General features: G+C 42.3%; 1 protein-coding gene across 8 annotated transcripts in view; it reads right to left on the minus strand.

The window, feature by feature from the left end:
* Positions 1-1890: 1890 nt before the first annotated feature.
* The window catches only part of TAMM41 (TAM41 mitochondrial translocator assembly and maintenance homolog), a 63029-nt gene continuing 42914 nt past the window's right edge, over positions 1891-22005 (minus strand). For 3 of the 8 annotated variants that reach the window (XM_049861856.1, XM_049861854.1, XM_049861863.1), the window contains 3 exons: positions 17187-17352; positions 15857-15919; positions 1891-2016 (listed from right to left, as the gene is read on the minus strand). In XM_049861856.1, coding sequence (XP_049717813.1) covers positions 1943-2016; positions 15857-15919; positions 17187-17352 — 303 coding nt within the window. In that variant the 3' untranslated portion in view covers positions 1891-1942. Of the gene's footprint in view, positions 2017-15856; positions 15920-17186; positions 17353-22005 lie in introns of those variants that run through there. The other 5 variants (XM_049861859.1, XM_049861855.1, XM_049861862.1 and 2 more) reach the window with 4 other exon arrangements.

A 22005-nucleotide genomic window follows, 5' to 3' on the forward strand; every position in this document is an offset into this window, starting at 1 on the left:
ACATTTATAGGCCCCCAATAAATGTTAGCTCATTTTCTCTATACACTCCTTCAGAGTTGCTGGGTTGTGCAAATGGTTAACATGCACAGCTGCTAAGTGAAAGGTTGGTGGTAAGAATCCACCTAGAATCCATTGCCGTTGATTCTGACTCATGGATGTACCTCGAAAGAAAGGCCTGGTGATCTACTTCCAAAAAATTAGCCATTGAAAACCCTATGGAGCACAGTTCTACTCTGACACACAGGGGTTGCCATGAATCGGAATTGACTCGACAGCAACTGGTTTGGTTTTGATTATACACTGTTTCACTAGTTAAAAGTACTTTCTCAGACACCTGTCTGTGCCTGCGAACTACATTATTCATGTACTCCTCACCACAAGGTTGAAACGTGGGGAATGGACATTTCTGCAGGTTAGAGTAGCTCCGTACTCTCCTGGTAGGACAGAGGACCTACGCTGGTGAGATCTCCCCTTGGTCTAATACAGTGTGTCTGATAAGATGCAGCCCTGCACAGCTTGTTGCTCAGTGTGGCATTTGGTAGTTAAGATGACCACCAACTCGGGGGTGGGGGAGTGAGGGGATGGAGAGTAGAGAGGGGCAGGGCTCAGGTGAGAGACCTGGGGCTTGAAGATTCACTGGCCATGTTGTTACCTCAAGGTGGAATGAAGAATTCACAATCCAGAGGGAGCTGCAGTCCAGGACTCTGGCCATCCAGAACCCTCAGCAACTCCTACCTGACAGAGTACGAAAGAATCTCCCTGAGGACATGGCTATTTGGACTGCCGTCTGAGGTCATCTGGGCTCTGACATACACCTCTGAGGAGGCAGCCCACCTATGCTGGGCTCTCTTCCATGTGAGGTCTTGACAACCCATGTTTCCTTCAGGCTCCCACAGGCTGATTGTCCCAGAGCTAAGTGAGGGAGCTATCCATCTGCACCTTAAGACACAGCCCAAGGTCACCTGGCTGATGTGTGGCAGACCTGACCTGCTCAGGATTCTTGGGTTACCGAATCCAAAACTTTTTCCAGGGCCACTTGGCTAATTAAAGAGAAGTGTTCTGACTAGAAGCCAGGACTCTCAGTCTGTAGAGAAGCTCTCTTTTCAAAATCAGGCTTTTCGTTAGATAGACAGTTGTAAATTCTGAGACACTGTTTTAGGGAGTGTGGGCCAGAAATTGGAGAGATAACTTTGTTTGCCAGGCTTTATTTAGTCAATGGGCAGTGAATAAAAGATTCAGAACTCCAAGAGACAGGTATCAGTCAAACAAAATAACAACAGTAACTACTACCAACTGAGCCATGTGCTTAAAGAGGTAGTATAGCGTAGTGGTTAAGTACACAGCCATCTGGATGCAGACCATGTGGGTTCAAATCTTGGCTCTACCACTACTAGCTGTGTGACTTTGGGCAAATCACCCGACCTCTCTGAGCCTCAGTTTCTTCATTTGTAAAGCTGGGATAATAATAGTATCTATCTTATGGTTGCTGTAAGGAAGACGTTGATGCGATGCTTCTGAGGCCTTGCTGGAATAAAAACAAGTGAATAGGATGGGAGATCAAGAACAGAAAGAACAAGACAGGCAGAAAGAGGACATTCCTGAGCCTGTGATCAGTCCAGGGCTGCTTCATTCACAAGTGTACGTATAGTTTTCATGTTGCTGACACTCCTAGGCCTAGGGAATACAGACCGCAGTGAAGCTCTGATGGAAGTGGGATCCAGATAGTTTGGGAGGTAAAGTAGGCTCTTTCCCGCCGATGCGAAGCCCTCAAAGATATTTAGGTCCCACCTGGATAAATGTCTGATACATACCTTTCAAAAATAAAATATTATCAAACCAAGGTTATCTTCAAAATCAAGCAATGAGTCAAAGTAACAAACACCGTTCCGTCAAAAAGGTCACTTTATTCATCTCTACATAACAGACATAAAAGCAAGCAAAATTAGGTTTTCCTCAGCCATCCTCTCCACATTTTGTGTAGTTTTAATGAACTATAAATCACCGATTTCTTCATGCCTAAGAGAGAGAAGAAGAGAGGGTGAGACAACGGAGGCCTGCTGAGCATGCAAGCCTGGTGACAGCATCGCTCACATTCTGACCAGAGACCTGTCTTTGGAACCGGGCGGCGATGACTGACTACCGGGGTCTCAGGGACCACAGCCGCTGAAGTTTACCAAAGGCCACCAGGGATTAATGTGGGGGGAAGATTCTGATTTAGGTACCCATGGAAACTGTGATATGATGCCAAAGATAATTGGGCTACTGGGATAAGTGAATCTTTTGAGTGACGAGTACATTGGCAGCATCTGAATTTTAAGGAGGAGAAAGGTAGGAACAAGACAAGACTCGGTATGTGACTAGGTCTGCAGCCCCCTTTCTGTATCGCAACGCCTGCCATCTCAGCACCCCCAATTCAACGTCTCTGCATCACTGCATATGCTGTTATCTGCCCAGAAGGGATGCTGTGCCCATCACTTCCCACCCGGGAGACTCCAAACCCTTTCAGAGTTCCTTCTCTAGGAAGTGCCTTCCTTGACTCCCAGGTTGATTCTAATGCCGCTCCTCTGGGTACCCAGGCTTACCTCAATCATAGCACTTCCCACAAAGTACAATGCCTGTCAGTTCACCCACCTGCTGTCCCTCTACCTAGACTGGGAGCCCCTTGAGGACAGAGTCCTTGTCCTATTCTTCTCTGTAGCCCATCACCTAGTACAGTACCAGCATATGGTAGGTGCTCACTATACACCTCTGAAATGACCGAGCGAATGTTGATTCCTTGGATATGTGACCTTCTAGCACCCGCTCCTGTTTTCATCACAAATGCGTGATGAAACAGAAAAGAGGCTCTGGGGGCTGATATGAAAGAAGGAATATTGGACAAAATGAATACAATGTTATTTGCCGCATCTAATAGGATCACTCTGACGGCTGGCGTTAGGGCTTGTCTTCCTTTGTACTGAGGAATTTTAGGGTGTCCGTAGTTTAGGGTATTGCTCAAACACGCAAACAGCCTTTTTCACCATGGGATATAAAAGCCCATTGAAACCAAGCTCATTACCATTGAGTCGATTCCTACACATAGCAGCCATATAGGATAGAGAAGAACTGCCCCATGGCATTTCCAAGGCTATAAATTTTTACGGAAGCAGACTACTACCTCTTTCTCCCATGAAGTGGCTGGTGGGCTCAAACTGCCGTCTTCAGTTAGTAGCTCAGTGCTTAACCACTGCACTGCCAAAGTATAAAATGTACATCCCTGGCCATGCTCTTTGGTAAGCACTACTGACAAGGTAACAGGATTCGTTCTGGAAACTCCTAGCACTGGGGTTTCAGTGATGTCTAGAAAATACCTGACCCTGCTACCTGTAAGCTGCTGAGTCCACTGAGAACCTCTGAAGAGGCTACTGCAGGCAGTGGCAGGTAAAAAGGCAGGGTACCAGTAAAAGCTTTAATGAATATTTCTAGATACTCTGGCCTGGCTTGTCTACCAGCTGACTTCTTGCAAACCGACACAGTCTAGTTGGGAGCTCCCTCCCCTGCTTCCACTCCTTTTAATTTTCTCCCTGGAGCAACCACTCTGGTAAACCTCACCCACTTGAGCATTGAGGCTGGAAACTTATTATGTAAGGTGCTTTTCAAAATTCTAGCCAGAACCAATCAAGAGACCAAATAGCACACAGGTAGTTGCAGACAGTGGGGTTCAATACAGCAGCCCCAGGGCACTGAGTCACAGCTGGAGGAATATGCATCCACCATGACAATTCCCAGCTCAGCTTCAAAAAACTTCATCACACTCTCCCTGGGGCTTAAACACTGAAGGTAAATACATAAAGTACATGCGTGTCACCATGCAGCTGTTTTTTGCTGCTAGTGAATAGAAACCTCCATTAAAAACCGTCTCTCCCTTGGATGGCAGCCAGAAACTGTGTTAGGAAGAGCAGCGGAACAGGAGACAAGAGAGCTGGATTCTGGTTCCAGCCGGGTCACAGACTTATAGTATGACTCCTCTGTCTGAGCCTTAATGTCCTCGTCTGCAAAGGGTTAGGAAGTAGATTAGGGGTCCTCTAACAAGGGGCCCACAAATAGGCTCAGATTCGTCTGTGAACCCCCTGAAACTGTCGGAAAATCTGATGTATATGTGCACACGTGCACTACTGGGCAGGGGCTCCGGAGTGTCCATCAGGGATCCAGGACTTGCAAAAGGCTGAGAACGAAAAGATCAGAACGAAGGTTCCCTTCTGCCTTAACATTCTAATTTAAAAAAGACGGAGAACTTACACTACCAGACATGAAGACTTATTATAAGCACAACAGAATATCTTCAAGAATCTGAAGTAGGTAAAAATTTCTCAAAAGGACACAAAAAGTTGTGTCCTAAAGAATAAAACTGATTGGGCTAAGTAAAATCAAGAACTTCTTTTCACCAAAAGACACTATTAAGATAGTGAAGAGACAACCCCTAGAATGGGAGAAGATTTTTACATTCCATACATAGAACAAAGGACTTGTATTAAGATCATATAAAAAATTTATTAAGAAAAAAGCAGACAACTTGATAGAAAAATGAGCAAAAGGACTAGAATAGGCACTTCACAAAAAAGAAACGCAAATAAAGATGAAAACGTGCTCAACTAAAATGAAAAAGGCATATAGTATCAAGTACTGGCCAAGGGGAGTCCCCGGGTGGTACAAACCGTTAATGCACCCAGCGGTTGACTAAAAGGTTGAGGGTTCCAGTTCACTCAGAGGTGTCTCAGATGAAAGACATGGCGATTACTTCTGAAAAATCTGCCACTGAAAATCCTGTGGAGCGTAGTTCTACTCTGACACACATGGGGTCACCATGAGTCAGAATGAACTCAACAGAAGAATGTGGTGGTGGTGGTGGTGGTGGTGGACTGACCAAGGAGTACTGGCCGTGGAACTCGGCTGGTGGGAGTGTGATCTGGTAACTGCTTAATTGTTGTTGTTAGGTGCCGTCGAGTCAGTCCCAACTCACAGCGAACCTATGTACAACAGAATGAAACACTGCCCCGTCCTTCGCCACCCTCACAATCGTTGCTATGTTTGAGCCCATTCTTGCAGCCACTGTGTCAACCCATCTCAATGAGGGTCTTCCTCCTTTTCATTGATCCTCTACTTTATTAAGCAAGATTCTACTGTTTAGTAGTATCTACTAAAGCTGACCATTCCCATACTTTACAACTCAGTATTTCTACTCTTTCCTAACAGAAATGCATATAGATTCACCAAAAGATAGGTACTAAAACATTCATAGCAGCACTACTTGTAATTCCGAATGGAAAACAACCTACGTATCCATCAACAATAGAATGGATTATAAATTGTGGTATAGCCAGTCAGTTGAATACTGTACTGCAATGAGAATACACGAACTACTGCTACTCGCAACAAACATGATGAATCTCCTAGATATTACGAGTGAAAGAAACTAAACACAAATGGGTATATATGATTCTACCTATGTAAAGTTCAAAAATCAGCAAAACATAACCATGGTGTCAGAAGTCAAGATCGTTGTTATCCTTGGATGGGTAGTGACTGGGAGTGGGGTGTGAGGGGGGCTTCTGGGTGCTGACAGTGGTCTATATCTTGATTTGGGTACTAGGTCCGTGAATATATTCAGTTTGTGAAAGGTCATCAACTTTATGATTCTGTATGTACATTATACTTCAATTAAAATTTTTTATTTAAGATGCTCTATTTCAATGGAAATCCTTCCTATTTCCAGAAAATTTAGAATCTTTCATTATTCAGTCACATACTGAACAAGTATTTATTGAGCACCTATATATATGCACACACTGATCTAGTTGCTGGGGATAGTGAACAACATGAACAACAGTATGGCCTCTGCTGTCACAGAGCTTACAATCCACGGAATTCTTCTTGGCCCGCATTAAGCTTACTCTTGGGTTTCTGTTTCCTTTCTAGAGAAAAGTAGAGAGATTTAGAAATTCTGCACACCTCAGAACCCATTTAGAATGTGTCTCTGAGGGAAGACAGGCTACTAAGAGAGCTACTTTACTCTGTGTCTTACCATCATCATCTTTGCTCCTCTTTACAGAGATCCTTATTTACCTGAACTAGGGTCACTAAGAGTTGCAACCGACTCGAAGGCACCTAGCAACAACAGTCATTAGGAATTCTGATTAGTATCTTAAGTCCAGGTTGTGTTTTGGAAGCATACAGAAATTGACTTCAACACATGGCTCCTAAGGCTTGTCTTCTGTTTACAGTCGATTTCCAGCTTCTTTCACATGGCCTACAGCAAAGTTCATACATGCACGAAACCCTGAATTCCCTGTGTGACCTTAGACTGATGGATCAAATGACAGGCAAAATTCTCCAGGAACGAACGTGAGGCAGAGCTATGACTAGGCTGTGAGGGATCTCTACCTTCCCATCATTCTCTATTTCAAATATTTGGGAGAGAAAATGAGTAAGCCTCAACATATTCTCCCAATTAATTTCCGATGGTAGTTAGACATATCTACAAAGAAATTCTCTTCTGAGGTAGGAATACAACTTAAGAACTTTCAGTCTTATGTGATAAGCACATCTCCAGAAAAACCTTTACTATCATCATGTGTTCTTTTTATTTAAATACCAAGGTATCAGAAAACAAAAAAAGAGCTTTAGTTATAAGAAATCAGAGCAGAGGATAATGAAAGATTTATTCTATTGTGTTTCCAGAAAGGACTGGTAGAGATCATCTGAGGCATGCCAGAATCTTTTTAGGAACAAGACTAGACCTGTCTTGCTTAATTCAGTTGACTCTTTTGAAGCTGTAGAAGTAGTAAATAGGTTAATTCTGATCGACCAGAAAGTCAAGTGAGGAAACATAAAGCAAGATTTCAAAATTAATCTCATCTCCCTCCCCAACCGCCCTCATTTCAGGGAAGGGGACCACCATCTGCTGCTTCCCAAGGCAGAAACTTGGGAGTTATCTTTGACTCCTCCTTCTCCTTCACTCCCCATATCCTTGCAATTACCAAGACCCAGTCATTAGCCGTCTAAATATTGCTTGAACTTCTTCTCTCTGGGTTCAGGCTGCCATAATTTCTCAGCAGGCTGGCTGTACTCATATCTAATTGGTCTCCCTAGCAAGAGCTTTATTGCCCTTTATCTCTCTTTTCTAGCTGTAGTGATCTTTCTACATTCCTTCAGTGGCTCCCCCCCGCCCTCAACATAAATTCTAAACCTCTTGACATGGCTTTAAAGGCCTCCCCTTGTCTGTTTCTGCTTACTTGATCACTAAATATTCCCATTTCTCACCTACCTATCCCCACGGCAGAACACAAACATTTCCACTTCTCTCCAAGTAGGTTAGAAACATAAACAGCAGCAAGTTCGGAATAAGTGTACTTAGCTGCTCTGGTCATCAGCTGGGATGCGAAGCTGTCTACTGCTCTCAGGAGAGAAGGGACAAAGTATTAGGGAAATGAATGGTCCTTCTCTGCTCCTGAGCTGACTGACTTTAGCTGCTGACCCGCCAGCCCTGATGAAACCCATGCTATTCTGTTAACAGCACAGCCTAAGAGAAGTCAGTGCTATTTCCTAAATAATCACCTCCCAGGCTAAAGGCAAAGAGAACAGTGCTCTGCTTTGGAAGCATTTCTGCGCTCACATTTGAACATGGCTATGTCTGATGGGTCAGGGAATGTCAAGGGGACAGATAAAGACAGTGTCAGATCAGATGAGAACACGCTGTCATGATATCCAACACAGCTGACTAAAGAGGGCAATGCTCTAAGCTGGTTTTAGATTCCGGACTTCCATCTTTTCTAGGAATAGAGTGAGATTTAGATCTAGACTCACCCCAGTTCATGAAACTCCTACTGGGTATCAGGTAACCTACTGGACACTCAAGTCTCAGAACACCTTGTGAGTTGGGTATTAATATCCCTACTGTTTCACAGAAGAGAGGTTAGTTAACATACTACCAGGCTTACATAATGAACAAGGGACTAACCAGAACCTCAAACCCCTGTCTTCTGGCCCCAAGGTTAGTTCCTTTCGTTAGCTGTCTCCCTAGATATAACTGTATTGGAATATAAAAGGTGTTCCCTAGCTAAGGGGCAGACTGACTTTCCTTTTTATAGCCAGTGATGAGGCTGCAAAGGGGAGACATGATAATGGCTAGCAAGCCAAAAACACTGGGGTTTTCTCACCCTGCAGATGGTGTATCAGCTGGCTGAAAGACTGGATGGATGGAGGTAGAACTCTGAGATCTCAGGGAGAGGACCTGGCAAAAGCAAGGCAGAGCAACAGTAGTTACTGCTACAACAAAGGGACTTCAAAGGACAGGAGGGCAGAGAAATGGTTCGCAAGCTCGCTGTGAGGGGAGAAGAAAGAGAAGCCAGCAAACCAGATACTCGGTGCCTACCGTTACTCGTTTGGGAGGCTTGGCTGGCATTTGAATATGACAGTTATTTTTTTTTTTAAGATTTGAATAGGACAATGTAAAGAGGCATGTTTTAAAGAAAAACTGTATAACTTTTAAGTAATAATACCAAAAGAGGAAAGACCTGGCATCGTGCTAGATGCTTTTACATTTAGGACACATTTTGAGGTACAATTTTTTTTTAGTGAGGCAGGTATAATTATCATCATGAATCTGAGGCTCAGATGAACTAGGTAACTTGCTCAAGTCACAGTAGTTACGTTGAGACCTGGACTCCAGTCTGGGGGCTCACAAACCCTTGCACTTGGCACTACCCTTCATCACAACCCACCACCACCACAGGCCAGAGAGACCAGAGCAGAAGGTAAGTACACTTATAGAATCTGAAGGGGTGCTCATCACTCCCTGCAAGTTCTGTAACCTCGCTGCAAGGTTACACACATTCACTGTGGCTCTCGATGGCCCTCATCTGATGTGGCATCTTTAGAAGTGAAAGGGAAGCCAGCAGTAAGCACTAGGGGAAACCAGCATCCAGACCTCAGCAGCCACTACCAGGAAATCAGGGGCTGCGGCTCTGTGAGGTGTTCCCACTGCCCTCTACTGGCAAGCGGGAAGGATGTATGAAGACAGAATAGAAAACCAAACGTTCGTTTCAGGTTGGAAGTGTCAAGAAATCATGATGGAGAACCTTTTATTAAAGAACATTTCAAACTTATACGAAAATAGACAGGACACTATAACATAACCCCCGTACTCTTCATGTCAGCAATTCATCAATTCACAGCCAATCTTGTTTCATCTCCCCCTTACCCACTGCCCTCCCCCACGTATTATTCTGAAGCAAATCCCAATCATCTCATTTCATCCGTAAATATTTCAGCATCTATCTCTGAAATAAAAGGAATCTTTAAAAAAAAAAAAGCCATAACACCATCATTATCAAAACTAAAAAAAAAAACACTAACAATAACTCTAATAATTCCTTATAGCACTGCAAGACAAAAATCAAAATAAGCAAATGGTTGTGTCTCACCCGAGGAGGATCACGGCAAGGGAGCTGCAATCATGCAAAACAGACTAATAGCCTGAACCACCCACACCGACACAAGTGCCACATCGTCATCTTGCCAGGATAAGCCAGTGGGAACACAGAGTAAGTATATATCTTAATTGGAAATGCAGAGCTACGCACCCTGGAGTGGTAGGAAAATCTTTGGCTGAACAGTACTTGGCCCATGTGCTACCGAATGTTTACCGCATCTTTGCGAAGATTCAGAAGTGCAGCACTGTGTCCTTGGGACCAAGATGTCTGGATGAGTTTCCAAGCAGCTGGGCTGTGGGATGGAGAGAGGTGTGACCATACCACCTCCTTGGCACCCTGAAACCCAACAGTCAGAATCAGACTGAAAGGCCACTCCCCTTCTTGGGCTACTTCCGTGCCATTTACTCCCCATGTACTGCAAAACTCTATTTACATGTCTGTTATCTCTTCTATATTACGAGCTCTTTGAAGGTAGGATGGTGCTGTGTTCACTTTTGCATCCAGAGTTGCTAACACAGGAGAGATGCTTTAGAGATGGTTACATGAAAAGAGACAGAGCTAGAAATGCCAGTTATTTGAGGATAGCAAGTGCTGGGAAGGATGGGGAGAAATACAATCTTGGTGGGACTATAAATGAATATAAGCACTTTAGAGGGCAATGTGGCAATATCTAATAAAGCTGGGGATGCAGATACTCTATTTCATTCCTAAGTATCTCCCCAAGAGAAAGTGCCCAGCAAGTGCACAGGAGACGTGTAGAAGAGTGTTGAGTACACCAAAGACACAAGAAAAATAGTAGCCCAAGAGACCAAAGATCCACACAAACCAGAGACTCCATCAGCCTGAGACCAGAAGAACTAGATGGTACCTGGCTACCACCAACGACCACCCTGACAGGGAACACAACAGAGGGTCCTGGATGGAGTGGGAGAAAAGTGTAGGTCAGAACTCAAATTCATGTAAAAAGAGTAGACTTAATGGTCTTACTGACACTAGACACTCTTTAACCCAGAACTAAAACTATTCTCAAAGCCCACTCTTTGGACAAAGATTAGACTGGCGTATAAAACATAAAATAATATTCATCAGGAGTGTGCTTCTTAGTTCAATCAGACACACAAGACCAAATGGGTGGTGGCTCCCGTCTGAAGGCAGGGTGAGAAGGCAGGAAGGGACAGGAGCTTACTGAATGGACACAAGAAACCCAGGGTAGGAACGGGGAGTGTGCTGTCACATTATAGGGATGGCAACTAATGTCACAAAACAATATGTGTATAAATTTTTGTATGAGAAATTAACTTGAGTTGTAAACTTTCAGCTAAAGCACAATAAAAAACACATTGTGAAACATGCCCCTTTTTTATTTAAAAAAACGAGAGGAGTGTTCAGTGCAGCACCTCTGTAATACTGAAAAGTCAGGCACAAACCACTGTCTACCAACAGAGGGTTGCGTGAATCAACTGTGGTATGTTAATATGACAGAATACCACACAGCAGTTAAAATCAGTGGGCTTGATCTACACTTAACATAAACCACAAAACAGCACGGAGTATAAAAAGCCAGCAGAAGAATGATAAATGCAGTATGATACCATTCAGTTATTTAAACACACACACACAAACCCCTTTATACTGTGTTGTTTATGGAGTATGAAAATCAAGTAAAGTATGAAAACATGAACAGGTAAGAAATGTGCCAACTTCAGAATAGTGGTTACCTCTGGGAGAAAGAGAGCGAGGGGAAAGGGGCTGAAAAGGGGGCACAAAGGATGTTTTGACTAATGTCCTAGTACCTGAGAGGGCGGGCATGAGACTTTTCAAGTTGGAGTCAGTATTGCCTGTGCAGAGAACTGGATGCTTCTATTCCTACTGCCTTTCCTCCCAGTATCATGCATTTGGTGGCGCTGGGAGAGGGGAATCTTGATGTTTGTTGACCTTTTACCACTTGCCAAGTGCTTTATGTCAGTGATCTCATGCCTGGCAACAGCCATATGAAGTAGGAACTATTAGTGGTCCCATTTTAAAGATGAGGCTTCAAAAAGGGTAAGTAACTTGCCCAAGGTTTCAACAGCTAGTGAGTGCTAGAATCAGGACTTGAAGGCAGGTCTGTCTGATGCCAGATCCCACTCTTAGCCACATGCTAAACGGCTTCCCTGATTTGCTGCACCAAAAAAGCAAAGCAGGCCATGGATGAGGATTTCTAAAAGAAGACACATTTGGGAAAAGTGGATGGTTTTCTCATTTTCACCTAAAATATTTTAGGTCTGATTTAGATTTCATTTAAAGCTTTTATCACAGCACAGCTTCAAACTGAATTATCATATTTAATTTAATCAAACTCCTATTGTAAAAGTTGGTATTTGTACCAATTTCTCATTAACATAAATAATGCTGGGACGAAATGTATCTTTTATACACAAATCACTATCAGCATCACTGATTTTTTTTTTAGGATAAATTCTAGAAATGGAATTACACTTTCCTGTATGTTTGAAATACTTCATTTACTAATAGTGAAATTACAGGACCAAAGGATATGAACAGATACTGCAATAAGGTGTGCAAACATTTAGAATGCTGGTGGGTAGAAAGACCTCCACAATAACTGTGCGTCACCTTTATAGCTGGGTAGATACAAATTATCTGGCATGGAACAGATGAAGATATTTAGGAAAAGCCATAAGCCTAAAAACCTGGGCACCAAGACTGTCTGCAAAGGTAAAAAAATATATATCAAAATAAGCTTATCAGAGTGTCCCATCCCAAGGTACTCCTAATAAATTCCCTAAGAAGAAAAAAAAAATAAAAATGTAATTATAAATTCAAAGAACTTTAAAAATTATTTGACAAATATCAGAAGATAATTTCTTGAGTTAGAAAGACAACAGGGATTAGTCTAACCTTTGTTGTCAAAGAGATGCCCCTATGCAGAAAGATTTGCTCAAATACTTAAACCCAACTGTCTGTGGTTTATAGAAGATGCTACACATCTCAGTTTGAGTGTTTCTTTATTTTCCTTCTAAGAGGTCATGTTTTTCAATTCATATAGCTCACAGGGTGCCAGAAAAAAAAATTAATGAGAAAGAAGACAGAATCGCTTCTCAGTCTTTTGGCTAAGACCAAGGGTAAAAAGATGACAGAATCATAAAGAATATTTCAAAACAGCCATATAAGTAAAACAGTATGTGGCTTAGAAATGCATACCCTAAAAAAAAAAAAAACAACAGAATATGTCAACCACAACTCAACTACTGACATTTAGCAATGACAGAATGCATTCATGTATCTTTGAGGAATAAAGCACAAAAGAAAAATAAAGCCAGCAAAGACGATTGATTGAATGCATACAGTATATTTTACTAAGTCTCCAAACTTGACAAAATGACTGCAAAAGGATTTTTAAAAAGCTATAAGTCAACAAGGACATAAAATAGCATATAAATTTTAGATGCTGGATACTAAATAGATGAAACTGACTTAGTGCACTTAAACCAAACTGAATGCCGTTGAGTTGATTCCAACTCGAAGCAACCCTATAGGACAGGGCAGAACTGCCCCATAGGGTTTTGAAAGCTGTAAATCTTTATGGAAGCAGACAGTCATATATTTCTCTTGCGGAACGGCTGGTGGGTTTGAACCACCAACCTTCTGGTTAGAAGCAGAGCGGTTTCACCACCACCCAACCAAGGCTTATTAGTGCACTTAGGGAAACCAAATTCTAAGCCAGGAGAGGAGAAAGCCAAGACGTGGCCCGGTTTACCCGGCAGAGCTCCCCAAAGGCTCAGGTATCAGTGTGCCCTGGCACCTTTGGAAGCTGAGGTGAAGGTGGGCCTGGAAAGAAGGGGATGAGTTGAAAGTCTGCCTAAGAAGTAGTTACCCACAAATTCTCTGCCCGGGCCACTCTTAGCAGGAAGGTTAACTGTACATCCTCGAAGAGATAACTGGAGGTTAATTCTCTGGAGATGGTATAACAGAGGGTCTCTGTAATACTGAACACCAGGTACATTTGAGGACAGTGGTGACATGCTTAAAAAAAAAAAAGGAAACCAACCAACCAAAACAAACAACACACACACACACTTCAGGGAAAAGAAAAAAGAAACAGAGACCATGAAGGGAGATGACAACTTCTAAAAAATACCCTTCATATAGTTAGGAATAAGAGAGGATATTTTACCCCTAAACAAGAATAGGGTGCTATGAAATAAAAAAGAAACATTCAGAGAACACTTGAGAACAAAAAAGAAGAGCCCCTGGAAATAAAAAATGTAATAGCAGAAACCAAAAACTCAATAGAAGGGTTGGCAGCTAAAGTTGAGAAAATCTCCCAGAAAAAAGATCAAAAGGACACAGAGATTAAAAATAGGAGACAAAATAAAGAAAACCAAAGGATCATTCTAGGAATTCCAATGTCTGAATAAAAGAGTTCCAGAAAAAGAACAGAGAAACAGATGGGAAGATATCAAAGAAATAATATAAGAAAATTTCCCAGATTGAACAATACGAGTTTTAAACTGAAAGGGCAATGAGTCTCCAGTAAAACAGATGGAAAGAGACTCCCATCAAGGCACATCATGAGTAATTTCAGAACTCTAGGGAAAGACAGAAGGCCTAAAAGCTTCTAGAAAGAAAGAACATACACAAAGGATTAAGAATCAGCGAGGTTTTGGACATTGACAGCAATCCTAGACGTGAATTCTAAAGGAAAATGATTCCTGATCTATACCCAGCATAAGAACCAATGATATGAGGGTAGACTAGAGATATTTTCAGACATGCATGGTCTCCAAATTTACCTCCCATGCACTCTCCTTCTCAGGAAATTACTGGATGATGTGCTTCTCCAAAATGAGAGTGTACACCAAGAAAGTGAAAGACACGAGATGCAGGAAACGGATATAACACAGGAGAGAGGTGAAGACAACCTCTGTGGGAAAACAAAGTTGTGCAGGAAAAGAGAAGTCTGTTACATGGCCCCCTATATATGACATTGTTGTTGTCAGCTGCCCTGTAGTCAGCCCTTGACTTGTGGTGACCTCACATACAATGAAACTGAGCACTGTCCAGTCCTGCACTAGCCCCCCACATGATCTGCCGGGGATTGAATCGTTGTGATCCACAGGATTTTTTCACTGGCTGATTTTCAGGAGCAGATTGTCTGGCCTTTCTCCCTAGTCTGTCTTAGTCTGGAAGCTCTCCTGAAACCGTTCACCACCATGGCAACATGCAAGCACCACTGACAGACGGGTGGTGGCTGCACGTGAGGCGCACTGGCCAGGAATCCAACCGGGGCCTCGTGCTTGGGAACTGAGAATTCTATCACTGAACCACCCTGCTTCAATGGATCACATCAGCACGATCATAATAATGCCAATACTGGATACTGACTTAACCAAAACTAAAATATGACAGGGAAACTTGTGAAAGAGCTGGAACTCGACTTTTTTCAGGTCTTGCAAGTTTTCCGCCTTTCACAGGGTGCAGTCTTAACCACTTTTCTATCACTCGTTTTAGTGGAAAATATTTGAATTTTCCTTTTCTGACAGGTTTCCGCCTTACACAGGTTCTGGCTTTTCAGGTTTTACTGTACGTAGTTGTACAATACAAAATTATAATACAACATATTACAATACACTATAGAGGGATGGGAGGGGTGAGTACATGTGGTGAGGGTGAGTGAGAGAGTGGAAATCTAATTTTCCATAGTAAGAAGTCAATAGATGATGTCTAAAATGGAAAAACAGAGAAGTAGCAATATAAGTTTACTGTTCAGAGAAATGGCAGTAAAAACTACAATGATCAACTAAGAGGGTTGGAAGCAGTTGTCTCTGAAGAGGGGGGAACAGGGGAAGGGGAGTCAGATGCTGCTGTTTTTGCCACTATGTGAAAATGGAACTGATAAGTATAAAAATATCAGGGAAAAACTCTGCATGCCAGGATTTATTCAGAAATGTCAGAGGGGCAGTAAAGCGTTCCAGCGAAGTTCCTATGTGGCATAAACAGTTAAGTGCTGACTGCTTGCTGAAAGGTTAACAGTTCAAACCCACGCAGACACACCTTGGAAAAAGGCCTGCCACCTCAGAAAAAAAACCCTGTTGAGCAGTCTACTCTGTACCCGTGGGGTTGCCAGGAGTAGGAATCCACTCGACGGCAACTAACAACAACAACAAAGCCTTCCAAGAGTACTTCAAGTGGTTTGAGTTTTTTAGTCTCCAAATGACACCGCTGTTCACCTCACATGCTGTAATATCCCAGTTTATGACCACCAAGATTCAGCATTTCACGAGTACTCAGAGTATGCAGATAAAGCTTTACATTTTACCCAGGCAGGCTGAAGCCGCTGAAACCAGTAGGTACACTAAGCATGGGCTATCTCAAGTTCTTACCAGCAGTAAAAATGCCCTTGGTGCTCTGTCTCATACTGGAAGGTCTCACGATTGCTGAAAGGCCTGGGAGAAGAAAATGAAAAAGACACCCAAAAGCAGCTGTTAGCCATCCTCCCTGTTAAACCCGGAACAAGACGTTCTTAACAGCAATCCCGCAAAGCCGGCAAATCTCTCTCTGTCCTGGTGTCACAGAGTGACAGAGACAAGGGCACCAGGAGTGGGAGTCAGGAGGCTTGAGCTGCACGGTCCCTGACCGAACACCCTAGGCCTCCTCACTTGGAAACCCAGGGTGGGGGGCAGGTCACCCTCACAGGCCACCTTATTACTTTAAGACTGTTCAAGGCTGCTGGTTCTCAATTCCAAGATATAAACAAATAAAAAACACATTTTTGCCTCTGAGAGAAACTTTCATTCTGAAAACATACACACAGAATTCCTCAGTGAAGAGCAACAAGTCTTTCATGTCCTCCAAAAGGCAGCGGACATGACACTTTTAACAGGAGCACGTTAAAACTAAAACAAACCAACATGTCTCCCACAGATTTATCTTCAGGATAGGTACTTGGTTACCTAAATATTTGCCCTGAAAATCTGGGGCCAGTCCAGGAGATGGTGAGAGGGGTGCCTGTACATTACAGCTGATGTTCAGCTGTGGTTTAATGTTCAGTATCATTCCTGTAATTGCCTCTCGCCCAGTGGCTTGGCCCTAGAGGAGCTCAGTAAATATTTACTGGATGAAAACAGGTGAATGCACTCATCCGAGGGAGGGAGTCATCTCCAATTTCATAATTGTTTCTTTACTGACTGACCTCATAATCACCTTTAACACCTCAAAGGGAAGTGGGTCTCTGACGGGAACGTTCAGATTTTTTGAAAAACATTAGAAGGCCCTGGGGATAAGGCTGTGGGACATGGGCTGTGGCAGAGGGCACCTGCTGAACACAGTATGAGACACATCAGATTGGCAACGGTGGAAGAAAGCTGTGTCCTCAACGTTATAAAAACACTAAAAGCCTCACCAGTCTCCTTCCTTCTCAGACCACCATGAAGAATACAGATATGTCTTTTAAGTAACTTCTAGAAGTTATGTTCTTAGAACCAAAAGAAACATTGTTTCCCCCTTTTGACAGTGATTTAGGATCCAGGAGCCTAAAAGTAGAAGTATTTCTACTCTACTTCAAACAAGCGAAAATTTAGATCTGAAAAACCCTAGATTGTTAGGGTTTTCTTCTTAGAGGAAATCTCTTGATCTTGAGAGCAAGAAAGAACAAACACGAGTCTCAATCTCAAAGTTTGCTTTTACCCACAGCCAGCAAATTTGGAAGCATACCTAAGCGCACCACCTCTGAACAGTCAGGATCGTTAGCGAGTTGGAATAAAGTTTCTTCCACATCTCTGTTTTTTCCAGGAGGGTCCATAATATGATTTATTCGTTGCTGTAAGGTTTTGGGCAGTGCCATTAGCTGAGTGAATTGTCCTTCTGGGCTTTTATCTAGCTGAAGAAAAAAAAAAAGATGACGTCTATGGAAAGTGCTTTAAATTCTGTAAATATCCAAAGACATGATGGCTTCTCTTTAAAATCACATGAACATAGATGTCCCCACACCCTGGACTCGGCAGCCTGGTAAGGAGACACTCTCTCCTAAAGCTGAACGTGTAAGGGTTCCGGACTCTCAATCCCTTCAAAAAAGACGAGGCTTTTTCTATAGTATTTCATTTCTACACGAGAAAAGAATAGAAGCCACTTTCAAGATCAATTTCTGACATTTAAAATCTCTATTTGTCTTAAACCCAGCAGTGAAAGGAAGTTGGGCTGTAGCTAACATGCACTGAGGCCTCATCAAATCGAGGTACTCAAATTATTCCTCCCATTTTAAAGATGGGGAAACTGAGTAACTTGCCCAGGATCGTAGTCACAATGAGAGAGAGTGGCATGGGATTTTCTGTCTCCTGCCTCTGCGGTCTTTTATATACTATGCTGTATGTCACAAACTGTAGGAATAAATTGATGACAAAGACTAATCTTGTTCACTTTTTAATCCCCTGGTCATAAGAGGTACTCAAAAATGTTAGTTGAATAAGGGAATGAATAACTGCGATTCAATTAAAAGTCAATTAAAACTTAAGTTGTCATTATTTGTTAAATGGGGGCAAGCTGCAACAGTGCTTTCTGTTCTCAAGGTATTCAAAAATGCATCAAGGTGAAAGATAAATCCAGAAATAAAACAGACATAAAAATGTGCATCAGACTTTCCTTGGAAACCTTTGAATCAAGTTAGCCACAGAGCTGAGGCCAGAGCTCTGCTTCCCTGACTTCCAGTCTAATATTTGACTACGTAGAATTCCTCCACGTCTTCAGTTTGCCATACTGTGGGGGCTTGTGTGTTGCTGTGATGCTGGAAGCTATGCGACCAGTATTCAAATACCAGCAGGGTCACCCATGGAGGACAGGTTGACCCTGCTGGAAGGGATGCAGCGGCCTACTTCTGAAAAGCATTACCCAGTGAAAACCTTATGAATAGCAGCAGAACACTGTCTGATATAATGCTGAAAGATGAGACCCTCAGGTTGGAAGGCACTCAAAATGCAACTAGGGAAGAGCTGCCTCTTCAAAGTAAAGTTGGCCTTAATGACATGGATGGAGTCAAGCTTTCAGGACCTTCATTTGCTGATGTGGCACAACTCAAAATGAGAAGAAACAGCTACAAACAACCATTAATAATAGAAACCTGGAATGTAAGAAGTACTAATCTAGGAAAATTGGAAATTATCAAAAATTAAATGAAATGCATAAACATCAATATCCTAAGCATTAGTCAGCTGACATGGACTGGTATTGGTCATTTTGAATCAGACAATCATATGGTCTACTATGCCAGGAACAATAACTTAAAAGAGGAATGGCACTGCATTCATCATCAAAAAGAACATTTCAAGATCCATCCTGAAGTACAGTGGTGTCACTGATAGGATAATATCCATATGCCTTCAAGGAAGACCAGTTAATACAACTATTATTTAAATTTACGCACCAACTTAAGGCCAAAGATAAAGAAACTGAAGATTTTTACCAACTTCTGTAGTCTGAAATTGATCAAACATGCAGTCAAGATGCACTGATAATTACTGGTGATTAGAATGCGAAAGGTAGAAACAAAGAAGGATTGGTAGCAGGAAAAAATGGTCTTGGTGATAGAAATGATGCCAGTGATTGCATGACTGAATTTTGCAAGACTAACAACTTCTTCATTGCAAATACCTTTTTTCACCAACATAAATGGTGGCTATATACATGGACCTCACCAGATGGAATACACAGGAATCAAATCAACTACATCTGTGGAAACAGACGATGGAAAATCTCAATATCATCAGTCAGAACAAGGCCAGGGGCTGACTTCGGATCAGACCGTCAATTACTCATTTTCAAGATGAAACTGAAGAAAATTAGAACAAGTCCACGAGAGCCAAAGTACGACCTTGAGTATATCCCACCTGAACTTAGAGACCATCTCAAGAATAGATTTGACGTGTTAAACGCTACTGACCAAAGACCAGACAAGTTGTGGAACGACACCAAGGACATCATACATGAAGAAACCAAGAGGTCATTAAAAAGACAGAAGAGAAAGAAAAGACCTAAATGGACATCAGAAGAGACTCTGAAACTTGCTCTTGAACGTTGAGTAGCTAAAACAAAAGGAAAAAATGATGACGTAAAAGAGCTGAACAGATTTTAAAGGACGACTCAAGAAGACTAAGTATTATGATGACGTGTGCAAAGGCCTGGGGATAGAACACCAAAAAGGAAGAACATGCTCAGCATTTCTCAAGCTGAAAGAACTAAAGAAAAAAATCAAGCCTCGAGTTGCAATACTGAAGGATTCTACAGGGAAAATATTAAATGACGCAGGAAGAATCCAAAGAAGATGGAAGGAATAAATAGAGTCACAATACCAAAAAGAATCGATCGGCATTCAACCATTTCAGGAGGTAAGATACGATCAGGAACCTATGGTCCTGAAGGAAGAAGTCCAAGCTGCACTGAAGGTATTGGCAATAAACAAGCCTCTGGTAACTGACTGAATATCAATTGAGATGTTTCTCCAAAATCAGATGCAGCACTGGAAGTGATCATCTATGCCAGGAAATTTGGAAGACAGCTACCTGGCCAACCAACCATAATTGAGAACCCAGGTGTAAATCCAGCTACCTACAGTCACTTCATCTTCGACAAGGGCCAAAAGTCCATCAAATGGGGAAACCACAGTCTTTAACAAATGGTGCTGGCAAAACTGGATGTCCGTCTGCCAAAAAGTGAAACAGGACCGACACCTCACACCATGTACAAACACTAATTCAAAATGGACCAAAGACCTAAACATAAAGCCAAAAACTACAAAGCTCATAGAAGAAAAAATAGAATCAATGCTAGAGGTCCTAATACATGGCATTAACAGGATATAAATCACAACCAACAACACACAAACTCCAGAAGATAAGCTAGATAACTGGGACCGTCTATAAATTAAACACTTATGCTCATCAGAAGACTTCACCAGAAGAGTTAAAAGAGAACCTACGGACTAGGAAAAACTTTTGGTGATTATAAATCAGACAAAGGTCTAATCTCTAAAATCTACAAGAAAATCCAACACCTTACAACAAAATGACAAATAATCCAATTAAAAAATGGGCAAAGAAAATGCACAGACACTTCACCAAAGAAGACATTCAAACGGCCAACAGACACATGAGGAAATGCTTGTGATCACTAGTCATTAGAGAAATGCAAATCAAAACCACAATGAGACACCATCGTGCCCTAGCATTACGGGCATGAATCAAGAAAAACAGGAAATAACAAATGTTGTACAGGCTGTGGGGAGACGGGAACTCTTACACACTGCAGATGGGAGTGCAAAATGGTACAACCATTTTGGAAAAAGATATGGCACTTCCTTAGAAAGCTAGAAATTGAAATACCGTATGATCCAGCAATCCCACTCCTAGCAATATATCCTAGAGAAATAAGCGTCATCATACTAACAGACATTTGAACACCTATATTCACTGCAGCATTGTTCACAATAGCAAAAAAGCGGAAACAACCTAGATGCCCATCAACAAATGGAGGGATAAACAAACTGTGGTACGTACACACACAACAATAAAGAACAACAATGAATTTGTGAACCATCTCATAACATGGATAAATCTGGACAGCATTGTCCTGAGTGAAATAAGTCAATCACAAAAGGACAAATATTGTAAAAATATTGTAAAAATATTGTAAAAACTCATGAAAGGGTTTACACACAAAAAGAAAACAATCTTTGATGGTTATGAGGGGGGTGGGGTGGGGATGGAAAAACACTAAATAGACAAAGTCTTTGGTGAAGGATAAGATAGTACACAATATTGGGGAAGCCAGCAAAACTTGTACAAGGCAAGGTCATGGAAGCTTCATAGACACATCCAAACTCCCTAAGAGACTGAATTGCTGGGGTGGCTGTGGGGACCATGGTCTTGGGGAACATTTAGCTCAACTGGCATAGCACAGTTCACGAAGAAAAGGTTCTACATTCTACTTCGGTGAGTACCATCTGGGGTCTTAAAAGCCTGTGAGCAACCATCTAGGATACTCCATTGGTCTCACCCCTTCGGGAGCAAGGAAGAATGAAGAAAACTAAAGATACAAGGGAAAGATTAGTCCAAAGGACTAATGGGCCACATCTACCATGGCCTCTACAAGACTGAGTCCAGTACTACTAGATGGTGCTCGGCTACTACCACTAACTGCTCTGACAGGGATCATAATAGAGGATCCCAGACAGAGGTGGAGAAAAATGTACAACAAAATTCTCACTCTAAAAGAGAGACCAGACTTCCTGGCCTGACAGAGACTAGAGCAACCCCAAGAATATGGCCCCCAGACACCCTTTCAGCTCAGTAATGAAGTCACTCCTGAGGTTCACTCTTTAGCCAAAGGCTGGACAGGCCCATAAAACAAAACGAGACATATGCACACCCATGTCCAGCCCAGGGGCAAGGACTAGAAGGCAGGAGGGGACAGGAAACTTGGTAAAAGGTAACCCAAGGTTAAGAAGGGAGAGTGTTGACATGTTGTGGGGTTGTTAACCAATGTC

This window comes from Elephas maximus, chromosome 20 (genome assembly GCF_024166365.1).
Source record: "Elephas maximus indicus isolate mEleMax1 chromosome 20, mEleMax1 primary haplotype, whole genome shotgun sequence".
Taxonomy (NCBI): Eukaryota; Metazoa; Chordata; class Mammalia; order Proboscidea; family Elephantidae; genus Elephas; species Elephas maximus.